The 19,994-nt window shown below is 35.2% G+C and overlaps 1 protein-coding gene across 1 annotated transcript in view; it reads right to left on the reverse strand.

Moving 5' to 3' along the window:
• DPYD (dihydropyrimidine dehydrogenase) overlaps positions 1-19,994 on the reverse strand; it is a 341,375-nt gene that overhangs the window by 182,076 nt on the left and 139,305 nt on the right. The window contains exons 9-10 of the mRNA XM_082765934.1: positions 2,956-3,063; positions 890-1,059 (exon numbers count right to left, since the gene is read on the reverse strand). Of these exons, the coding sequence (XP_082622060.1) occupies positions 890-1,059; positions 2,956-3,063 (278 nt within the window). The remainder of the gene's footprint in view (positions 1-889; positions 1,060-2,955; positions 3,064-19,994) is intronic.

Genomic DNA, 19,994 nt, shown 5'->3' on the forward strand with positions numbered 1-19,994 from the left:
TTATCTGAAGTGCAACAGAAACAGAAGTAAATTATGTTTTGGAACCTCCATTCCATTCCATTCCTTTTTTTTTTTTTTTCCCCACCTCCATTCCCTTTCTACAGGATCTCTAAGCTGCTCACCAAAAAAATGACCAAATTCCCATAATTCCCTTGATAAGACGTGCATTAGGTGTACAATTATTCTAAAGCATGTAAGTATCTAAAGTATATACCAAATAAATTATAATGGAAAAAGACCAAAATAAGAAAACCCAACTTGAAAAAAATCCTCATGTAACACAAATAAATTGAGAAGGCAGAGTCAGTTTCAAAATGTGCAGATGCCCTGATAAATGCCAAAGTGCAAAGCCAAACTAAAAATCAAATTGAACACTGAAATCTGTGATGAATGACATCATTCTATTGCCATTGGCAGTGATTCAAAATGAAAATCACAGTAAGTAATTTCCTTACAAGAATTTATAGACTCCCAAAGCTATGTCAGGATCACTGAGATTCATTAGACAGAAGCCAGAAAGCATAATTCTTGGACCTGAAGAGTCACCTACAATACTCAAATACCTGTTTTATCTCTGGGGTGCTTCCAAGATTTTAAGAATTTTACCGTATTTTCTAATTAAAAGGAAATTCTACCCCTTTTATGCAAAGACATCTCTCTCAGACTTTACAGGAAATTGATACAACAGAGGAAAATGACTTATAAGGAGACTATGCAAATCAAACCTCAGATCATTAATAAACTTTTATACATTTTAAGATAATTGTTATAAACAAAGCCTTTAGTAGATGTTTTTAATGTACCTACTGCACAATTTTAGGCCCTATACAGGTAACAACAATAATAACAACCAATATTCCTTCTCATAAATGCTATTATTCAATTTTACCTCTTCTGGGACAGCCCTGATATTAGTGAATCCCTTCCTGAAGACCACAAATACACGACGAGCTCCACAGCGTAAAGCAGATGTTGCACAGTCAAAAGCAGTGTCTCCTGCCCCAAGTACAATCACAGTTCCATGTATTGATGGCAATGGAGAGTGACAGGCACACATCCCTGAAAAGAAGAAAGGAAAAACCCCATTTTCAAGTAGAGAAACCATTTCTGCATGACAGCTCAAAAGGTACTTGTACTCAAAGCACTGTAAAATTGCGTCTTACAGTTTCTAAGCATGGAGTGTCACTATCAAATTATTCTGCTTCACTAAAAGACAGTTTTATTCCCATTTTTAAGATATGCTCATATACATAATTTCATAGTCAATACTGTAAGCAACAGAACCCTTCTGTCTTGAAAGGATACAAATGACAACACGTTTCTAGTTTTGTGAGTCCTGTTGGGTGAAAACTAGCATTGTAAGATCTTTTTATTAAAAAAAAAATAAGCTTCTCACTTATCAGATTCATTATCCTCACAGTTAAACAAACAAACAAACAAAAGACACCAAAAAAACCACCATTGTAACAGATTATAAAGAATAATACTTAGTGTTTTTCTAAAGAATACTTTCCAGTTGTTGATAAAGTTGTATAATAGTTTCTCAAAGTTGTATAGTAGTTTCTCAAAGTTAGTCCCTTATAGTACACAATTATCTATGTGTTTGTACAGAATTCTATACAGTATTTTTAGTCAAATTATTACAAAGAGAGATTGTTTTGCAAGATTTGCTTTTCCTTTGTTAATCAATAAATGTTCTGCAGTGTATATTCTCAATCTGTTTCATTTTAAAACATCTCTTTCTTTAAAACCAAAACAAAATCAACCCTTTTCTCCTAACTCATTTGAGCTCCCTAAGCTTAAGAAAATACACAGAAATAAACATTTGATCAAAACAGCAGAGAGATGGGACAGATGGGATGCCGAGTTTCCTTTCCTAAATATTTTGCGTAAAATGGGGTAATAAACTTCACTTTTATATGCAGAATAATTTGCCGCCAGAGACATATTCTTTAACTCATGGTTTATGAAAAGTCTACTAAATTAGCAGGCAACCCTATTTGATGCTAAAAGAAGTTTCTGAATGGACAGAAGAAAAAAGGTTTGTAGATTAAAGTGGTTAAACATGTAGTCGTGCATACAAGACCACACAATGCACTAAGTATATGCTCAGAAAATAGTATATGATTTTTTTTTATTATTTTTAATCAATGCATTGGGGAATCTAGACTGTGACTGAGCATGGCATATAAATCACAAGTTTCATGTCATCCACTCATCTAGAGTTTATGACATCACATTCAGGGCCCCTGAAAGCATCTATAATCCCTGGGTAGCAAACAGCCAATTCTGCATTCAAAACAAATATGTAAAAGCATAAAACAAGGCTGAATTTGATGTCTATGAACTGGCATCACTGACTTACTTCAGGCATACTACTGTCGTCCTGAAGTTTTTGAGTAAGGAACTAGTGCTCCCTTAAATGTGCCTATAAAACATTCAGCACACAACTGACTTGGGATCACAGTGCTACAAGTAAAACAATTATCAACAACATACAAAGCAGCTGTTCATACGGGCCAGCAAAATAATATCAGGTCATTTCAAGATTTTCATCTTATATTTCATCTTATATTAAAGAATCTTATATAAGATTTTCATCTTATATTTGCTGTGTTATTTATATCAAGATAATTTATACAAATGAGAACCTTGTGATATCTTTTTAATATAATTCAACATAACAAACAAGTTTTTGTGGGTAATAAATTGCCATGTACTTATTTTTTATATATGACTATTTGCTTTACAGTCTCCATAACCAACTTTCCTCAATGCACAGTCCTGAAGTTGCAGCTCACCAAAAAAAACTTTGGCCCACACCCGCTTCCTTAGGAGGTGCTTTATAACTGGATGTGATGCTGTATTTTACACCATCTGTGTATTTTGATATCTCAAGAACTGCTAATGATTTACTACTGAACATGGTTATAGCAAAAACACAGTATCACCCACCTGGTTTACTTGCCATAGCTACCAAAGGTAGGAAGTCTTTAGATGTGTAAAATCCTTGATCCATTCTCAGCCCTTGGAATATACTGTCTCTGTTTGGTTCTGGTAAACCTGAAATAGACATTTTAAGGCAGATCAGAACTGCAAGGGAAATTTCAATGACAAATATATATTTTATTTTACATGTACATTCTCAAAAACATCGACAATACAAGCATTCTGACAAAACCTCAGATGTTCCCTAAAACATCAAAAATGACTGTAGTTTCATGTTCGTAGTCAGTAACTTACTTAATGGGTGATCTGTTAATAGTACTGGCACTTGAAAACAGAGTTTGTTGGATAGCCTGTGCACTCAGATTAACTCATAACAAAATAAATGCAGAGAAGAGGGTTAGAGAGAATAGGATATATGGGGTGCAGAAGCAGAAAAGCTACTGGGGATGGGTTAACTCTGGTAAGCTTTTCCTGTATCACTTTTCTTTCACACACATGTAACTCACTGCTGTGAACTATTTTTTTCCCTTTGTTTTGAGGCATTTTTCAAGACATCTAGTTTGCAGGTAACACAAATGAACAGCTTAACTGATGAGGAGTGGGGCATGAGTGGCAATGCTGTTAATGTGTCTTATTTGTGAGTCCTTGTATGTCATCACTTTTACATGTCCCTGACTGTTTGCTCAAAATCCTGAAAACCTTATTGGCTCACAGTAATTTACAGTTATTAATAGAACAAATGTATAGAGAAGCCATGGGATACAGATAGGCTTCACAACCAACAATAGCAACAAATACCTTTCAATTAAAAAAAGGCAAAAGGCATCTTCCGGTTATTAAAAACTATCTTCACATTGCAGTTCATACATTTGGACAGCACAGAAGGTCTAGCCAGCATAGAAGTTTAAACATTTTTGTCATGCAAAGGAAATAATCTATCAGGGCATTTTCAACAGGGCCTCAACTTTCATAATTAATCTAAAAAAAAAACACATCATATTATCATGAAAGTATGCAAATTAATCATTGCATACTGAAGTGGAATTAATGTCAACATTTTTTCTAAGAAAACATGCTACATCCAAGGAGTCCTTAGATCATGTAAGCAGAATTGGAAAAAGTAATGTGTTCCCTCCATTCCTAGGCATGGATGGTAGCAGAATGACTTTTCACCTCTTTGAGAGTTGCAGGTGGAAAACCCCAACAGTATTGTGTTAGCATCAACAACAAAGCAGGACTACACTTTGAGGAATGCTATTCCAAGTAGGAAAGGTTTAAGGCCTTTTTATATTACTGAAGCAGCACAACATTGCCTCATTACATCAGAGTATCAGGACTCAGTCATAGAGCCCTTCAGATTTTCTCATGAGTCACCCGATATGGGGGAAGCTTCTCAAACCTCTACAGCCCTGAATGAAGTTACTGTAAGAGAAGAAGAAAAGAAAAAAAAAAAGTATCTTTAGTTTCAATAGCTTCAGTGAAGAAAAGGAAAGCAGGCCTCAGTGAATTGAAAAGGCTTACAAAGCAAAAAGCAAATGAAAAAAATGCTGAAATATTTGAATTTCAAATACCTCACAGTATTTGAGCACTTTTCGTGATCTCTATTAATAAACAAAACAATGAATCAATTGCTGAACACCTGACTATCAAAACACTTCTGATCAATAGCTAGATATTGAGAAAAATAAGGTTAGAAAATACTAGCACATGCTGAAATTCAAGACCTTTGCTGTAATTCCAGGGTAGACTGGAATATCAGCTAATAAAGAATGAATAATGGGTATTTTAAGACTCTGCCAGAAATACTTTGTACTATTGAAACTATTGAAAGTATAATATGCAAAATGCATGTGTATGTATATGCATATACATATGTATAATATACATGCAAAATTATACTTAAAAACTGCATAGGTCTTTCTCTAAGTATCTATATATTGCTAAATTATCTATGACAAGAATGCCTTGACAAAAGCTCTCCATGACTGCTTACAGGCATAGAACAGCAGTGCACCTATTTCAGTTGACATAAACATAGACCAGCTCAGCGGCCTCAGTTTATTCTTGGGACAAACACTTTTGCCATTATTGACAGGTGCAAGATGAATTAAAGATAATTTCCTTTCTATTTTATGGCTATCCCTGTTCAAAAACAAAGAGAAAACCATCCCCCCCCCAAATTTTTTTTTTTTTTTTTTTTGACATTTCTATCATCTACTGATGAAAAAGATTCCATCTCTAAGAACCAGTAATTTAGCTCTCACTGGTTGAAGAGAGAGCAGAATTAAGAGACTGTTGTAATGTTCATGGTTCAGGTTCATCATAGGCTCACTGCCACTGGAAACAAAGGATTTATATTACAAAGGCATTGTATCCAATATTGTTTGCTCTGGCTAGTATGACCAAAAAAAAGTTTAAGACGTAGTCAGTAAACATGGCATTTTCTGCTATTTTCTTATACTACTTTCATTTTGCTGAAAACTCCATGAAAATCGATTTTGCAATATTTATAGGAAACATAGGGAAAATTCGTCTTCTTCCTATACATACCTGGCACAATTTCACTCTCTTTACTAAGCACCCACTGGAAGATATACTGGATGCTGATGTTTCTCCCTTCACTGTTTAGTATTTGCCCTTATAATGACTGCATTTAGTTCTGTTAAAATAAAAATATTAAGTACTTCTTAAAGCCACTAAGCTAGCTAAGAGGCAGAGAGACAGACAAAGAGATCAAAAATTGATAAGATCCACTTTAGAGAAATAACTTCCGTAATAAACAGCCACCCTACAGAAGTATGTTTTACAGATAGATCAAATATTGATAAATAGCTAACAGCCTCTCAGGAGAGAGGATTTGTTGAAGAACAGCTACAGAGGAAAAATTCAGTTTTGTACAGTTTTAGAAAAAGAAATAAATTAAAAAGCAATAACAAAAAACAGTTATATATGGACCTATAATTTAGGTCAAAATAGTGAACCAAGAGAAATACTCTTTGAAGAAGAATCAGAGAGAACCTTTAGCAAAAGGGAGTTCACACGCTAATACAGATTAGCCAGGAGCCACCTTAAAAACAATCTATCTATCTATATGCTTACAAAAAATGAGGTCTTTCCCCTAGGTTTCAGGCTAAAATTCTCTGCTCTCCAAATCCACCTGCTAGCCATCTTTATTTATTTATTTATTTATTACTTGATTTATTTATTATTGATTTCTTTATTTATTACTTGATTTTTCTTGTCCTAAAATACCTTTTCACTATTCTATGTCTCCTAACTTATACCAAAATCTAGTGAAAACAATCATTTCCTTCACTAGCACTAAAGAACAACTTTCGGGCAACCAAAAGGAGGCAGTCTAGAAATACAATTCCACTGCTGGTGTTGCTGGATGGACTCTGCAAATGTAGTCAAGCAGTGGGCTACTGCCCAGCTACCAGCCTTCTGCAGCCAAAACCCTGGACCTCCTGGCGCCTCAGTCCCTTTAGATGCTGATTCCAGAGAAGCAGCTTCTGAAGCGACTGATACCAAACCACACACAGGCTGGAGGACAATGGCACATACTGAGAAAAGAGAAAGCAGAAATACTGTGAAAGCAACAGCTTGCGAGACAGATCTAGTTTAACTCTGCAAAAGCTAATATAGATAGTCCCAGACTGGGTCAGGTACAGAACAGAAAGCAACTCATCTCCATTCCTGGCCCTCTGGTTTTCTAGGTCCTGCCTTTTGTCTCCAGATGCTCCAGCTCTCCCAGTAAGCATCACACTCAGTATGAAAACCTCCCTCTTTCTTTCCTTCCTTGGATCACCACAATCCTTTCTCCAGTGAACCATATCTCAGCACCAGTCTCTCAAGTCTAGCTTATTATATACTTTCCAAAGTTATACTACTGGCTTTGGAAAACACAAGCTTTAACCTCCTTTATATATATTTATTTATTTATAATCCTTTAGATATGTGCATACATATAAACATTAAAATACATATTAGAAGAAACATCTGCTTCCTATCCCTTACTCTTCATTCTCATAATACCGATACATGTTAATTTTCTTAACTGGAGGTGTCAAGTTCATCATCTCCATTTAAAGAGATACTCTTGTAGATCCTCTTACAATCCCCTAGTACAAATGAAATATGAATTGCAAAACGATTAGAGTCAATCTGTTAGATATACCTGGCAATATAGAAGAGTGATGCATACACAATGTAATGGATTGTCATGCAGAGCAATGCAGCTAGTCCACCTGGTTGCTGCACCAAATAAATCAAGGCATGTCAACACATCAATCAGCTAAGTCAGAAAATATATACTGATGCTATTACTGCAACTATTAGCCTGGTCTGGAAAGGAAAACTGAAGTGGGAGTAGCAGCACAGCATGCATCTCTTTCCTATTTTGATCAAATCTCCTCTCCCCCGAAACAGGAATGCCTTCTGAACCTGAAATCATTGCTTGAATTACTTAAATCTGACAAGTTCGGGCAGATTTGCAGTTTCGTATGAACTTCTCAGCCAGTCTTAATAACTGACATACAAAATAAGCCCTGTTCCTTGGTAAGGGTCAAATGCAGTTTTCATTGGCAGCTGACTGAAAACAAATCTCCAAAAGGGGAAAAAAAAAAAAAAAAGAAAAAAAAAAAAAAGAGAGCTGATGAAGTGTATACCGAAGTCTAAAGCCTAGGAGGGGAGAAAACTTACTAGAGCATTGTGAGGCTTTTTTGTTTCATTTGCTCATTTTCAGTTGTGAAAATTTTTAGTTGTGAAAATTTTCAGCATTCTGGAAAAATTTAAGCTGAAATAGGTAAACAAATGAGCAGCTGAGATCTTTCAAGCAATATTCCCCCTCTTTGCATTCTTAGCTGTTACTATCTTGAGAGCAGAGAGTTTTCAAGTAGAGAGGTGGCTTGTTTTTACCAAATTGTTTTTACCAAACTTATAAAATGTAAATTCAGTTTGGCTAAAGCAATTTGTGTTGGAATATACTAAAAACGTGGTTTTTTTTTAAATGCAAGACTCTCAATTATAACTTTTTTATAATGAAACTTTCCACTTTGTTTCAAAAGGGCATTACATTTACAAATTTATCTAAAAAATGTGAAAGAAAACAAAGAAAATAAGTTTTACTTGCTATGCATATCCCATTTTCTTCTTTTTTAAAATAGCAAAGCAAAAACATAATCAAACCCAATTCACCAACTTATGTAACTTCTTTCTAAGTGTCTTCATGTCATACAAATATGGAGCATTAGATAGAAATTTATAGGATTAGGGAGGTAGGTTTTTCCACCTTTTGCCATATGTATTAAAAGCTGCTCATGTGTTTCAGAGTTAAATACAATTTTGAGAATTCACATTTACAAGGAAGACTCTGCTAGACAGAAAAAAGACCAAAAAATAATAAAGATTCCTCTTCACTACCCATGTTCTGTCCTTCCCACTCTCCACAACAGGGATCTGCTGAGGAAGAGGGGCCCAGGAGATCCTAGGACTCGTTGGAGAGCTGAACTGTTGGAATCTGAGCATGAGGACAAAAACACGTGAATTGTATAAGAAACTAGATGCACGCAGAAGAAACAAATAATAAATTGTGCATCTGCTGTAGTGGAGATGCAAGTCTGCTGAAATAATATCTCAGAGGCCAAGCCTAGACACACTGAAACTGAGCCTGTTAATCAGCATAAGAAACAAGAACACAGACCAGTAATGAGGCATCACAGGTTCTACAACAATAATAGCTCACCTTTGGCAGACAGAAATAGGAATAAGTAGTGCCCACTCATGTGGGCTAGGAAAAGGAGCTATGGAATGCTGCTTGAGAGAGACTGATACAAAGGTAAGAACTAACATGGTCTGATAAGTTATCATTAATTACAGTTGTTCACATATTTTTGTTATATTCTTTAAAAGATGCACTAAAGTAGATACAAGCCTAACAAGTGCTCTCTGAAGGTAAATTTCTAAATCGCAATTTCTCTTCTGAAAGAGACCTTTTGAATTAACCATAAAGTCTTAGGTACATATTTTATCCCATCTCCCTGCCCTTTCATGCACTGAGTATTCCAACTTGCTCCTTCTGTTCCCATATAAAAGTATTCTAGGTGTAACACTTCTGACATCATTTCACACTTGTCCCAAGACTTGCAGCTACAGATATCAGGGTCAGAGTAAGACTACAAAGGTGCACAATGGAGAAGAACACACAGTAAATTCGAAGCAGATAAGCATCCATTTACACTTCTGAATGCTCTGTTCTTCTTCAACAAGTGTGATTTGTGATCTGGGGAAATGGAGATCAAAATCGTGTATGTAAAGCAGTTTTATTTTATGTCCCACAATATGTGAATTGTATAAATTAAACCAGGAGTTTTAAGTACATTGAAGTGTGCGTTGTTTTGTTTTGGTTTTGTTTGTTTTTTGAAATATAATATTGAAACAATAGATTCACAGAATTGTCAAATTCACAATTCTGCCATCACACGATAGAACCTATTCATATTCAGTGCTATACACTGTACCTATTTGTTTATAAGAAGTCACATGCATTCATATCAATATTGATAACATTTCTGTCCATGGATCAATATTAAACAATAATTTAGATGTTAACTATACTGAAAGACACTATACAAACACGGTACTTAAGCTATGCCACATACCTGATTATATTAAATGCACCATTAAAATTCATGCTATAACATTGATCAGAAATGGAACAGAAAGCCATTGGTATCTAAAGAGCTACTCTATACATTTTTAAATGTTTTATTCTGAAAGACTAAACAACGAGTAAAGTTGCAAATGCTCTGCAGGTGCTCAGCTTCTCTCAAGGTCAGTCCATTAGTGATTAACACATCAGTAAATACGTTCAAGGCTTGTATTTTTAAAGGATCTCTCTCATTTTGATGACAGATTTTTTTATTTTATTTATTTATTTATTTTTTATGGTGGTGGCTTTGTTACTTCCTATTGTGAGATTCAATAGAGTATGTTTTCTAGGTGGTTGATTTTTTTTGTTTGCTATGTATGTTGATGGAGATAAGTGTTTTAATTACTTTTTTAATGTCTATGCTTTTGTAGTTTCTTTCTCTCTCAGTTTATTTCCTGCTGCTGAGATTACTGCCTCATCTCCACAGCAGGTGGCTCTTTCAAATTTGTTTTCCTTGTAAGCCTGGTAGATTTATTTTGTAATATAACTGCTCCTTTTTACTTTTTTTTTTTTTTAATTATTATTTTTTATTTTTATTATTATTAATGATTTCTTTGCTTTGGAATAGGTACACTTGCAAGGTCAGTAAGAGTAATTCCCTAATGATGGGTAAAGGCCTTGTTCATGGGGGGGAGGGAGGGGAGAAGAACTACAAGACTACAAGACACTTGAGTTATTGTTTTCTTACCCTCAAGTTAGAATGAGCACTGCATACAGTAAATGTGAAAGAAGACCCTTCACATCTATCAGCAAGAGCCCTATACAATCACTGCAGTGCATTCTAAGTTGAACAGCAATGTCCACACCACAATATCTTCTACAAATATATAAATGAATAAGTATCTGAACCTGCAAGTAATACAGTCTATAGGTCTCATACCTCATTTTATTGCTAGATTAGACACAGAGACAGAGATATGAGCTCTAGCAAGCAGTACTGAAAATACAAGAATGAACTAGCCAGGCCAGCAAGAACCAAACCTGTTCTTATAATCTAATTTGTCTTTGAAGTCAGTTGTCCTGTCTCAGTTAGATGTAGCCAAAATTTCACAAGACCTAGGTATCAAAAACTGCATACAGGAAAAGCAGACAAAGTCTAGAATCAATCCACATGATTGATGGAAACTAGAATTATGACCGTGCAATCAGTGTCGTATGTCTGAACTTTGATTACAATACACTGCAGCCTCATGGTCTGCCCTCAGAGCATTTAGGAGTCCTATGATTAGAATAGCTTGACACCTAACATGAAACAAATGTTCAAAGGTGATTCATAACACTTTAGCTCCATCAGATATAAAGTCTACCCCTAATTCAGTTTTTATCTTCAGCAGCCCAGCTTTTCTCAAGGCTTTAGCCCATCTTCCACAGCCTGCTTCCCGTCTTAATTGCTCTTAATATTATTATGTACATGCACTTGGAATATTATTGGGGCAACACTGAAGTGTTAATGTATTCTAGTGAAAATCAACAACGTTTCCAGCCGATTAAACAAAGACCTAAAAAAAATGATGTGGTGATTTTGCAATCATCAATATCTGGCTAAGTATCACAGAGATTTTCAACTTAGTTTGACTGGAGCACTTATCCTCTAAAAGCATTCCTTTAAATGCATACCTCAGAACTGAAGCATTCAGTACCAATAAGTGTTTTTAAAACATAATTCTTTAAAGGACACTCTAGAAGAAGTGACAGTAAGTTGGACAAAGATATACAGTTTTCTAAATTAAGGAACAAATGGTAATTGTAGCATTTCTTCTCAGGTTGGAAACTGATATTTAATATTGCCTGTATTTGAAATAATAGTCACTCTGAGGATGCTAGCAAGTTAAATGGTAGTCCTGGTGAAAGGACTTGATGAAATGTGAAGATTATTATGAAGTAAGCCTCATCACAGAGAAGGACAAATGCAGAAGTCTGCTTACCTGCCCTCTGGTTCTGTTCTGCCTGATATTGTTTATAGCAGGACTTAAAGCACTGAAACAGTTTGCTATGAATCTTGATTTACAGAACATAAGAGTTCTGTAAATTGTAATACAAACTAACTGAAGAAACATCTGCTGTAAAAAAAATAAAGTGGAATATTGCTGAAAACCTTTCGTTATGTCATCCTGGTAACATTTATTATAGCAGCCACAAATCTGAAAAGGTCACTAGCTAAAATGCATTTAGTAGTCTCAGTCAAATCCATCTCTAACATAAGAATGTGCCATTCCACTCAGGAAAAGAGCTTACTCCAGTCTGCTTACAATATAGCTGAATTTGATTTTTAGACCCGACTTGAATTTGGTCACTTCACGCCACTGGCACAAGCTGTCACTATTCAGGAGCATCCTTGAACTGGCATAGCATGAATGCTGAAGTTTGAGATTTGACATGCTAATGTTGTCAGTTCCTTTCTCTCTTCCTTCTACAAGCATGTTCCTAGCACTAACATGCCAAAGGAAAGACACAGGGGGCTGTGTTTCCTCCAGCCATCAGCCAGATACTATTTGTCAATGTGATATGCTGCACCACACAGAAAGAGAAAAAAAAAAAAAAAAAAAGAAACTGGCCCCAAAGGTTCCTCTTGTTCAGTAAATGATGCTGAAGAGAAGCAAGAAGCTCACCTCCTTGGGGACTATCAGTAAACTTGAAGGATACAAAAAAGACAACTATTTCAGAAACCATGTGTCACAGTAAAGGCATTTTTGCACAGTATAGAAAACATGTAGATGTACAAGTGAAAGCAAAACAAAATGGATGGAAAAAGGATTTGGGAACATCAGACTCCTAAAAATTAAAGTAAATGGAAAATATTACAATAGCTTTTGGTAGTACAAATTGTATTTTTCCCCATGCAAATTCACATAACATGTCAGGTTTACAAGCAATCATGCTGGGACATTGGATCCATAATCAAATGCAAAGCAAATTTACAAAGGGAAAAATCAAATGTTAGCATAGAAAAGTATTCTTCATGTTAAGTTTTGATTAAAAAAAAAAAATTGAAAAAAGATCTTGAAAAGCCAAATCAGTAGAAGCTACATATGGTAAGTATGCAGGGAAAGGGTAAAATGAGAACAAATCTGATGGAAAATATTCACAAAGAAAAAGCCACAAATGCTTAGTTGGCATCAGAAAGAAAAATAAATACTAGGCCTCCATGCAAAGCAACAGTTGAAAATCCGTCATAGGCAGCACAGTAATCCTCTGGAAATATATGAGCAATAATTAAGTCACATTAATAACCTGGAGTAACACCTTTGATCGGATTTCAGACACTATACAGCAAAGAAGTTGCAGTGAGTTGAGGGAGACAACACCGACATGTACTAGATAAAATCTTGTCCTCTACTTTTGATATAATACTAATATAACAGCCAATCGGTCTTGAAGTGTTACAAGTATATAGATTGATTTCTATAACATTGTTTCCTGAAGCTGAAAAAATAGAGCAGGTAAGAATCACAGAAATATCTAACTATGGTTATTTCTCTTTAAAAAAAAAAAAAAAAAAAAAAAAGTTGTTTCTCTACTATTACTTTATTGCATGCTACTTCCATAGCATCCACACTATGTGAATGTAGTGACTATGAAACAATAGGCTGGATCAATTACAGCTTTGTACCCTATGTAGTAACTACATCTATATGAAATACTTGTGAAATTCTACTTATATGGGCAGAAAATCCCACATGCAAAATATCAGTTTTAAAATATAGAACTTTCTGGTTATTCTTATTTAAAATGAAATAAGGATTCATCCAAAGTTTTTCTTTTTTTTTTTTTTTTTCTTTTTTAATGAACTTGTCTTCACTGTAAAACAGCAATGTCTTCCAAATGCTACTGAATATTTAGTACTCTATCTGAAATTTCAATATAGGAAACAAATATTGTTTCCTAGCTCTTTTTTAATATATTATATTGTCTTACCTTAAACCTCAGAATATTAATACAGTGTTTTTTCCACATGGAAGAACAAAAAGATGCTATAAAGCTTATTCAGTAATTACTCCCATATCGTTCCACCTACGCTGCATTTTTGAATCACTTCAGGTAAACCATCTCTACATATATTTTAAAATGATGCCTTGTAAAGGGACTTCTAAACACTATTCATTTTTCCGCAGCACAGATCTACAACTGAAAACCTATCATCAGTGCATTCTGATGAAAAGGTAATAATTAAATCTTTTTTTTTTCCTCTTCTACAGCACATTATTTGACCTATGATAAAACAACCTATCAAATTTCCATTTATTATTTCTACCTGAAGGGCTTTGCCAGCTCACACAAACATAAATCTCCATTTGTCAGATTTAAACTGTACCTGTCCCAGCTGCTATGAGGGTTCATCTCTCTTGTCCTTTAAAAATTACTGAATAGCATCAAGCAACACAACCTCCCTCCAGCCTTCACTGACCCTTGCAATCAATAATATTTGTAACCTGTATGCGCACAGTTAAGTAGAACAGAAGCCATGCACTATCCTAGTTAACCACATTGAGCTGTGATACTACAATCTGCTCCCTCGTGTCTCGCGTGATCAATTTTAATCTCTGGACCAGGAATAAAAGAATGCAGCCCCTTGTTTCCAAATTCATCTGAAAAGGATGTTATAGATTTGTAGGTCTGCACTGGAGTAGTGGATTTAATACAATCAGCAGTTCAAGGAAAAAACACATCTAAGCTATCACTCATTCTCACTATCCTCAGTTTATTTTGTGTCTTCAGACGACAATACAAAACAGAAAATACACGTGCAATGACTTAAAGAAAGCTCTGTGTTAAAATGCCACCAGGTAACAGATATTTGTTGCAGCTGTATCCATTATTGCCACTGCGGGTAAGGTGATTCCATTATGATTACTTTGGTTAAAGTTTATAAATAAACTATCAATATTCTTTCCTTCTGGATAATTGTTGTATAGAGTAAATTAAACAGAAACCTCCTAGAAGTAATAAAGCCTAGTTCTGCTCTGTTAAAAAGAATCAATTATTATGGAAAGAAAGAGCAATTCAGGTTTCTGATGATATTTGTTCTCTCACCTCCAAACTAATTTTATTTAAAAGGAGGAAAATTCGCCAACCAATTAGTCTAATTAGACAAATGTATCTGAATGCAGAACAGGAAAAAAGCAGCTTTAGAAAGCTACTGCAGTAGAAAAAGTGCTTTTTGAATCTGTCACACTATCAGAATACATTTCCAGAGTTCTCGTAACTGCATATTTATAGGCTTGGCTACATTGGCTCCTTGACAGCAGCTCCAATGCAATGAATCATCTATCAAAACATTTGAGAAGACTTTCTTACTCATTTCTTTAAAGCAACTATCTGAAGAGACACTTTCAACGTTATTATGTTCTAGCATTCACTATCAATTAAGAAAAACAGCATACAGTTTCATAATTGCAGGTGAATAGTAAGTATGCGTTGTCAGAGGCTTTATCTTCTCAGATTGTCACATGCTGTGTATCAGTACATAGTACGCTGCAACAAATATGACATTCTTGTAACAGGCTGGAGGGTCAATGAGCTTTCTCACTCAGGTCACTAACCCACTTCACATCAATGTCCTTATCATTAAGTATATATGTATCTGCCTTTCCTTTTAAAAGCAGCTGTAGCAGGGAGTTTTAACATGACATTCTCCTATGCAAGAAGATCATCTGAGAAACATTAGCCAACTATATAAGTAGACCTCTGCTCTTATATTGGAAATAAGTAAGCAAGGATGTGCTTTTTTTTATTATTTTTTTTTAAACAACAACAACAAAAAACATTAACTAAATCTGAATTCCTTCCCCAACATCAGCATATCTTAGAACAAAATTGCACCTAGAATACAAGACAGTCTTTATTAGCTAATTACACCACTCTGGTCAAGTGCCTATATTTTCCTTGGTGTTTCACACACTGCTGACAGAGCACTAAATCCAAAGCTTTGAGCCAGAAAACATAATGCTGTTGAATCCTAGATGCTGTTAGGTTACCATCTGGAAAACAAACAGAGAAATAAAAAATATCTCCAAACGTCTCCTCAGTGCCCAACAAGAAAGAACATGAAGTGAAACTTTGTCACACCAAAGATGACAGATCAGGTACTTGCCTTGTCAGTGCAGAACTCTGCACAGGCATGCACACAAGTACCTTCCTCTTAAACTCATTCTTTCTGTGACTAAGTAAAAGCTTGAAAATGGGAAATCTATATTTCTTATATTAAGCAAATAATTTTTGTGATACTTGAAGCACCAAAGAGGCATGAGACATGAGGCATGTCCTATTTTAGGCTATGGTGGCCAGATCCAGAGAGATTACTGTTAAAGAAAGTTAAAACTAGATGCTTAAAATAGCCTGCAGGCAATGCTGTGAGTACTCCCAAGAGAGTGCATGCTTCCACTGATTTGGGCAGTTGACCCATGCTAATGTTAGGCCAGGCACACAAACGTATTTAACCTGCTTTGGCAGGGGGGTTGGACCCGATGATCTTTCAAGGTCCCTTCCAACCCTTTCAATTCTGTGATTCTGTATCAAGGAGCAAGCATGAGCCCTTCTTGGTACATGTTTTTGTGTTTGCAATACTACAGCAGGAAGATTCTCTCCCAGTGGAGTTTCAAGTGGTAACAAAAACAAGAAGCATCTGATCAATAAATAGAAAATCAACTTACATGGTCCCCATAGGTCCCTCTAACAAGGACTTCTTTCTGAAATGTTCATGCTTGTCTAATGGTGCTGTTTTTAATCCTTTCACACCAGTGGGTCCTACATGCTTGCATTAGTGCTAATGTAAAACAAATGAACATTTTATACAAGGATATCCACTCTCCCCAAGTAAAGGGGTTAATACCAAGTAAGCTTTAGGAATGTAAATTATTTTCCCCGTGTGGCTGAAAAACTACATGAGTTATTCATTTAAAAATTATTAGCATATAAAATCATTATTATCTCTGCAGTTAATGTACAGTTCACTGACAACCTTTTGGACCATTCCAATTAAGAAAGGCAGCATCCCTAATGAAGTTACAAAATACGTTGTTTATTAAATAGAAAATTGCATCTTTAATTACTTTAAATATTATAATCCAATGAAAAATTATTTCATAAACCTCAAGACAAATTATGTCAGAGATGGAGTATGCATTTTGTTCCTCTATGAATCCTAAACAGCACTTTCAATTTGCTTACAGGTTTCCGTTGTATGTAAATCTGCTCCTGAAATTGATTTCAAGTGCCTAAATCCAATGCCACTAGCATAAATTTAAGAAGCCATTTGAGTTATTCTTTCTTTTTAAAACAGAACTGTTATCAATTGTACAAATTGGCAGTTCTAGTAAATACTGTAAATAAATAAAGTTCTAGTTCTCCACTAATTCTCAGGAGGTAAACTCAAGATAGCTTTCTGTGGGGGTCCCAAAATCAGCCTCATTGAAATAAAGGCAATTTGGGGATCTACCGTATCTCATTATATCACTGTTCTATTTTGAGCTAGAAGATAACTTGGTTCAAAACCGTCAAGGGCTTTGAGGATAGACTATAACTCCAACAAGTAAGTTAATTTTAAGTAAATTCCAACTAAGCTAATTTTAAATATTCTGTCTTTTTATAGAAAGTAATCTCTATGCATTGTCAAGATACCTTTTGCTCTGTCTAGTATTAGATGTTTGATGTGCTGTCCAAGACCTAAAAAAGGCCAAGCTGTCAAATTAGACCCTTCACTATGCTTTGGATCAAACACAGACCAAAGTCAGTATAAATATGTGTTGATTTCTGTAGCACAAAGGAGAAATTAATGCAGCCAACTTCACTCATGTCAACACCAACGTGCCATTGAATATTTTTTTGGGAAACCCTACAAGCTACCAGGCTTTCTCAGGCTAGTCAATAAATCAGGAAAGCACAGAGATTTTCAAATCCTTTATGCTAAAAAATCTGCTGCATTCTATGTCTTTTTTAGCATGAATATTGCTTGTGCACATCATGAAGATGGACTGATCACAACCAATTATTCAGGGTAGTACTATAATAGTAAAACAATTTGTTTTCTTTCTTTTTTTTTTTTTTTAAACAAGCTTGTTTCACAAGGGGCAATGGTTAATGATATTATAAACTTTATGTAACTATAAAATACATTACATAACTATGAAATTGATAACATTTTTTAGATTTAAAAATATCTGAAAATTAAATGATAATAAACATGATCATTTGCATAGCTAATACACAAAACTTTGAACATGGCAGCTTGTTCAGAAACATGCTTGGCAGGTTTTTGGCAGTACCTGTGTGCCAGAAAAAGAATCCAGCTGGGATATTTAGGCAAGTTGGGTACTGAAAGTCAGATACATTTGTGAAAACATTCAAAACTAAATTAAGTTTGAAGAAACTTTCCCTGAAGATAGAATGTTAACTGTAAAACAGTTAAGCATATTATGGACCAAACTATATACACCACTTGAAACAAACTCCTTCCTGAGCATGCACCTTGATACCTGTTTTGGGCTTAAGTATGCTTCAGTATCTTTGGGAGTCCATAATTTGCCTACCAAAAGATCTGTTTGGATTTAGATTACTGACATGCTACTTAGCAGAAACACTGCCTTGGAGGCAAAGGACCTCAGGAGCGCGAGGAGATTTTCAGAGCAAGGCTTCTTATGTATTCAAGGATGTTCAAAACCTGACTGGATATGGTCCTAGGCAACCTGCTCTAGCTGACCCTGCTCTTAGCTGCAGGGTTAGTCTCAATGATCTCCAAAGGTCCCTTCCAACCTCAACTATTCATGATTCTGTGAAATACTCCCTGCTGAGGTCTTAAGCCATGGAAAGATTTCTGAAATTTTTATCTGGGATTGGAAAAATCCACTACTATGCTAAAGTAAAAGAAAAGTATTCCCTACCAGGGAATATGTGCCAGATATTCACAGAAAATTAAGAGAAATTCACAGGTATGTACAAGCATTTTTTCCACAGGCCTTATATGTTTCTATCAATTACAGAGATCCTGTAGCCAGTGGCAGCATACCAGACCCTTTCTTCTACTCCTGCTACAAAGAAACAAAGCTCAGGGATGGAAAGCTAGAAAGTAAAACTCTCACACAATTCTGGAAAGTTTATTTTTGAAACTTTTTCATTCCAAATACCCTTCCATGCTTCCATTTAGTACCATACAGGCTTGCTTGCAGAAATCACATCTTGCCACTCACAGTACCCTTCCCAGTAACTGATGGAGTTAAGATAAGGCTTTGCCTTATTCAACAAAAACACTCGCTAATCTTTTGAGACAGGAGTGTATGAAATGGCCAAGGACATTAAATCAAAAACTGATTATAATTCCATTCTCAGATGATTTAAGTTATTAGTATTTAAAAGTATATTCTGAAATTTTGTTACCTATTGTCATTGACGTTTACAACATGTAAGAACAGTAATTCTCAACGTAAATCAGACTATCCCTCCAATATCATTTTCTAACAAGTACCAAGTGATATTGCTTGATACTGGAGCTTCCATAAAGTCCTTGTAAAATTCTCACCATGCAGATGGAAAATCCTACATTGCCCATTTATTGTCCTACTGCCAAAACTGTCTTTCAGAAATTCATCAGCTCTGTTGTACCAAACCAAGCTTCTCATACCGGTGCTTTAATGATAATTTTTATTAGTTTTGCTCCACATATAAAATCAGACTATGCCTGCTTGAACATTTGCCATAGTTACTTTACATAGTTACTGTACATAGTTGACTTTAGTTAACCTTAGCAACAACAACTGTATGAGAATGAAGAGACTGGGATAAACAGAATCCTCTACTAAAACCGAAAAAAGCAGCACAACAATCTCACCTCTGCCTTCTGGTAACTGCCACTTTATTTCTGATTAAAGTACACATGTAAGTAGAAAACAAGAATTCACTTATGTACTCAAATGCAAAATCAGCTCTGTATGTTAAAGGTAGAGCACGTGCACTGAAAGTTATCAGCTTGATAACCCTGCACTGACAATCAGATCAACAAGTATATGCACAGATTCAGCTCCCTTCCTGTAAGTACAGATCTTTCCAAGAGCTCATACCCTCATATTTTTGAAGGGAGGGATGCTCAACAAATATTTATAAATCAGTCACTTTGCTCATGGTCATCTCTATAATCAATTTAAGACAAAATAAAAAGCCATTTTCAAAGACGCGTAACCCAGGAACAAATTAAGCTAAATTTCAGAATATTTGAATGAACAAACTGTTGAAGAGGCAAGGAACTGAACTGTTTCTAAATGCATGCTTTCTAACATAAAGAGATTACTATTGAGGCACCACAGAGGAAGTTTCAGAGACATGTCTATTTTCGTACTTACTCACTTGA

The sequence above is a fragment of the Aythya marila genome (genome assembly GCF_965140915.1).
Source record: "Aythya marila genome assembly, chromosome: 8".
NCBI lineage: Eukaryota > Metazoa > Chordata > Aves > Anseriformes > Anatidae > Aythya > Aythya marila.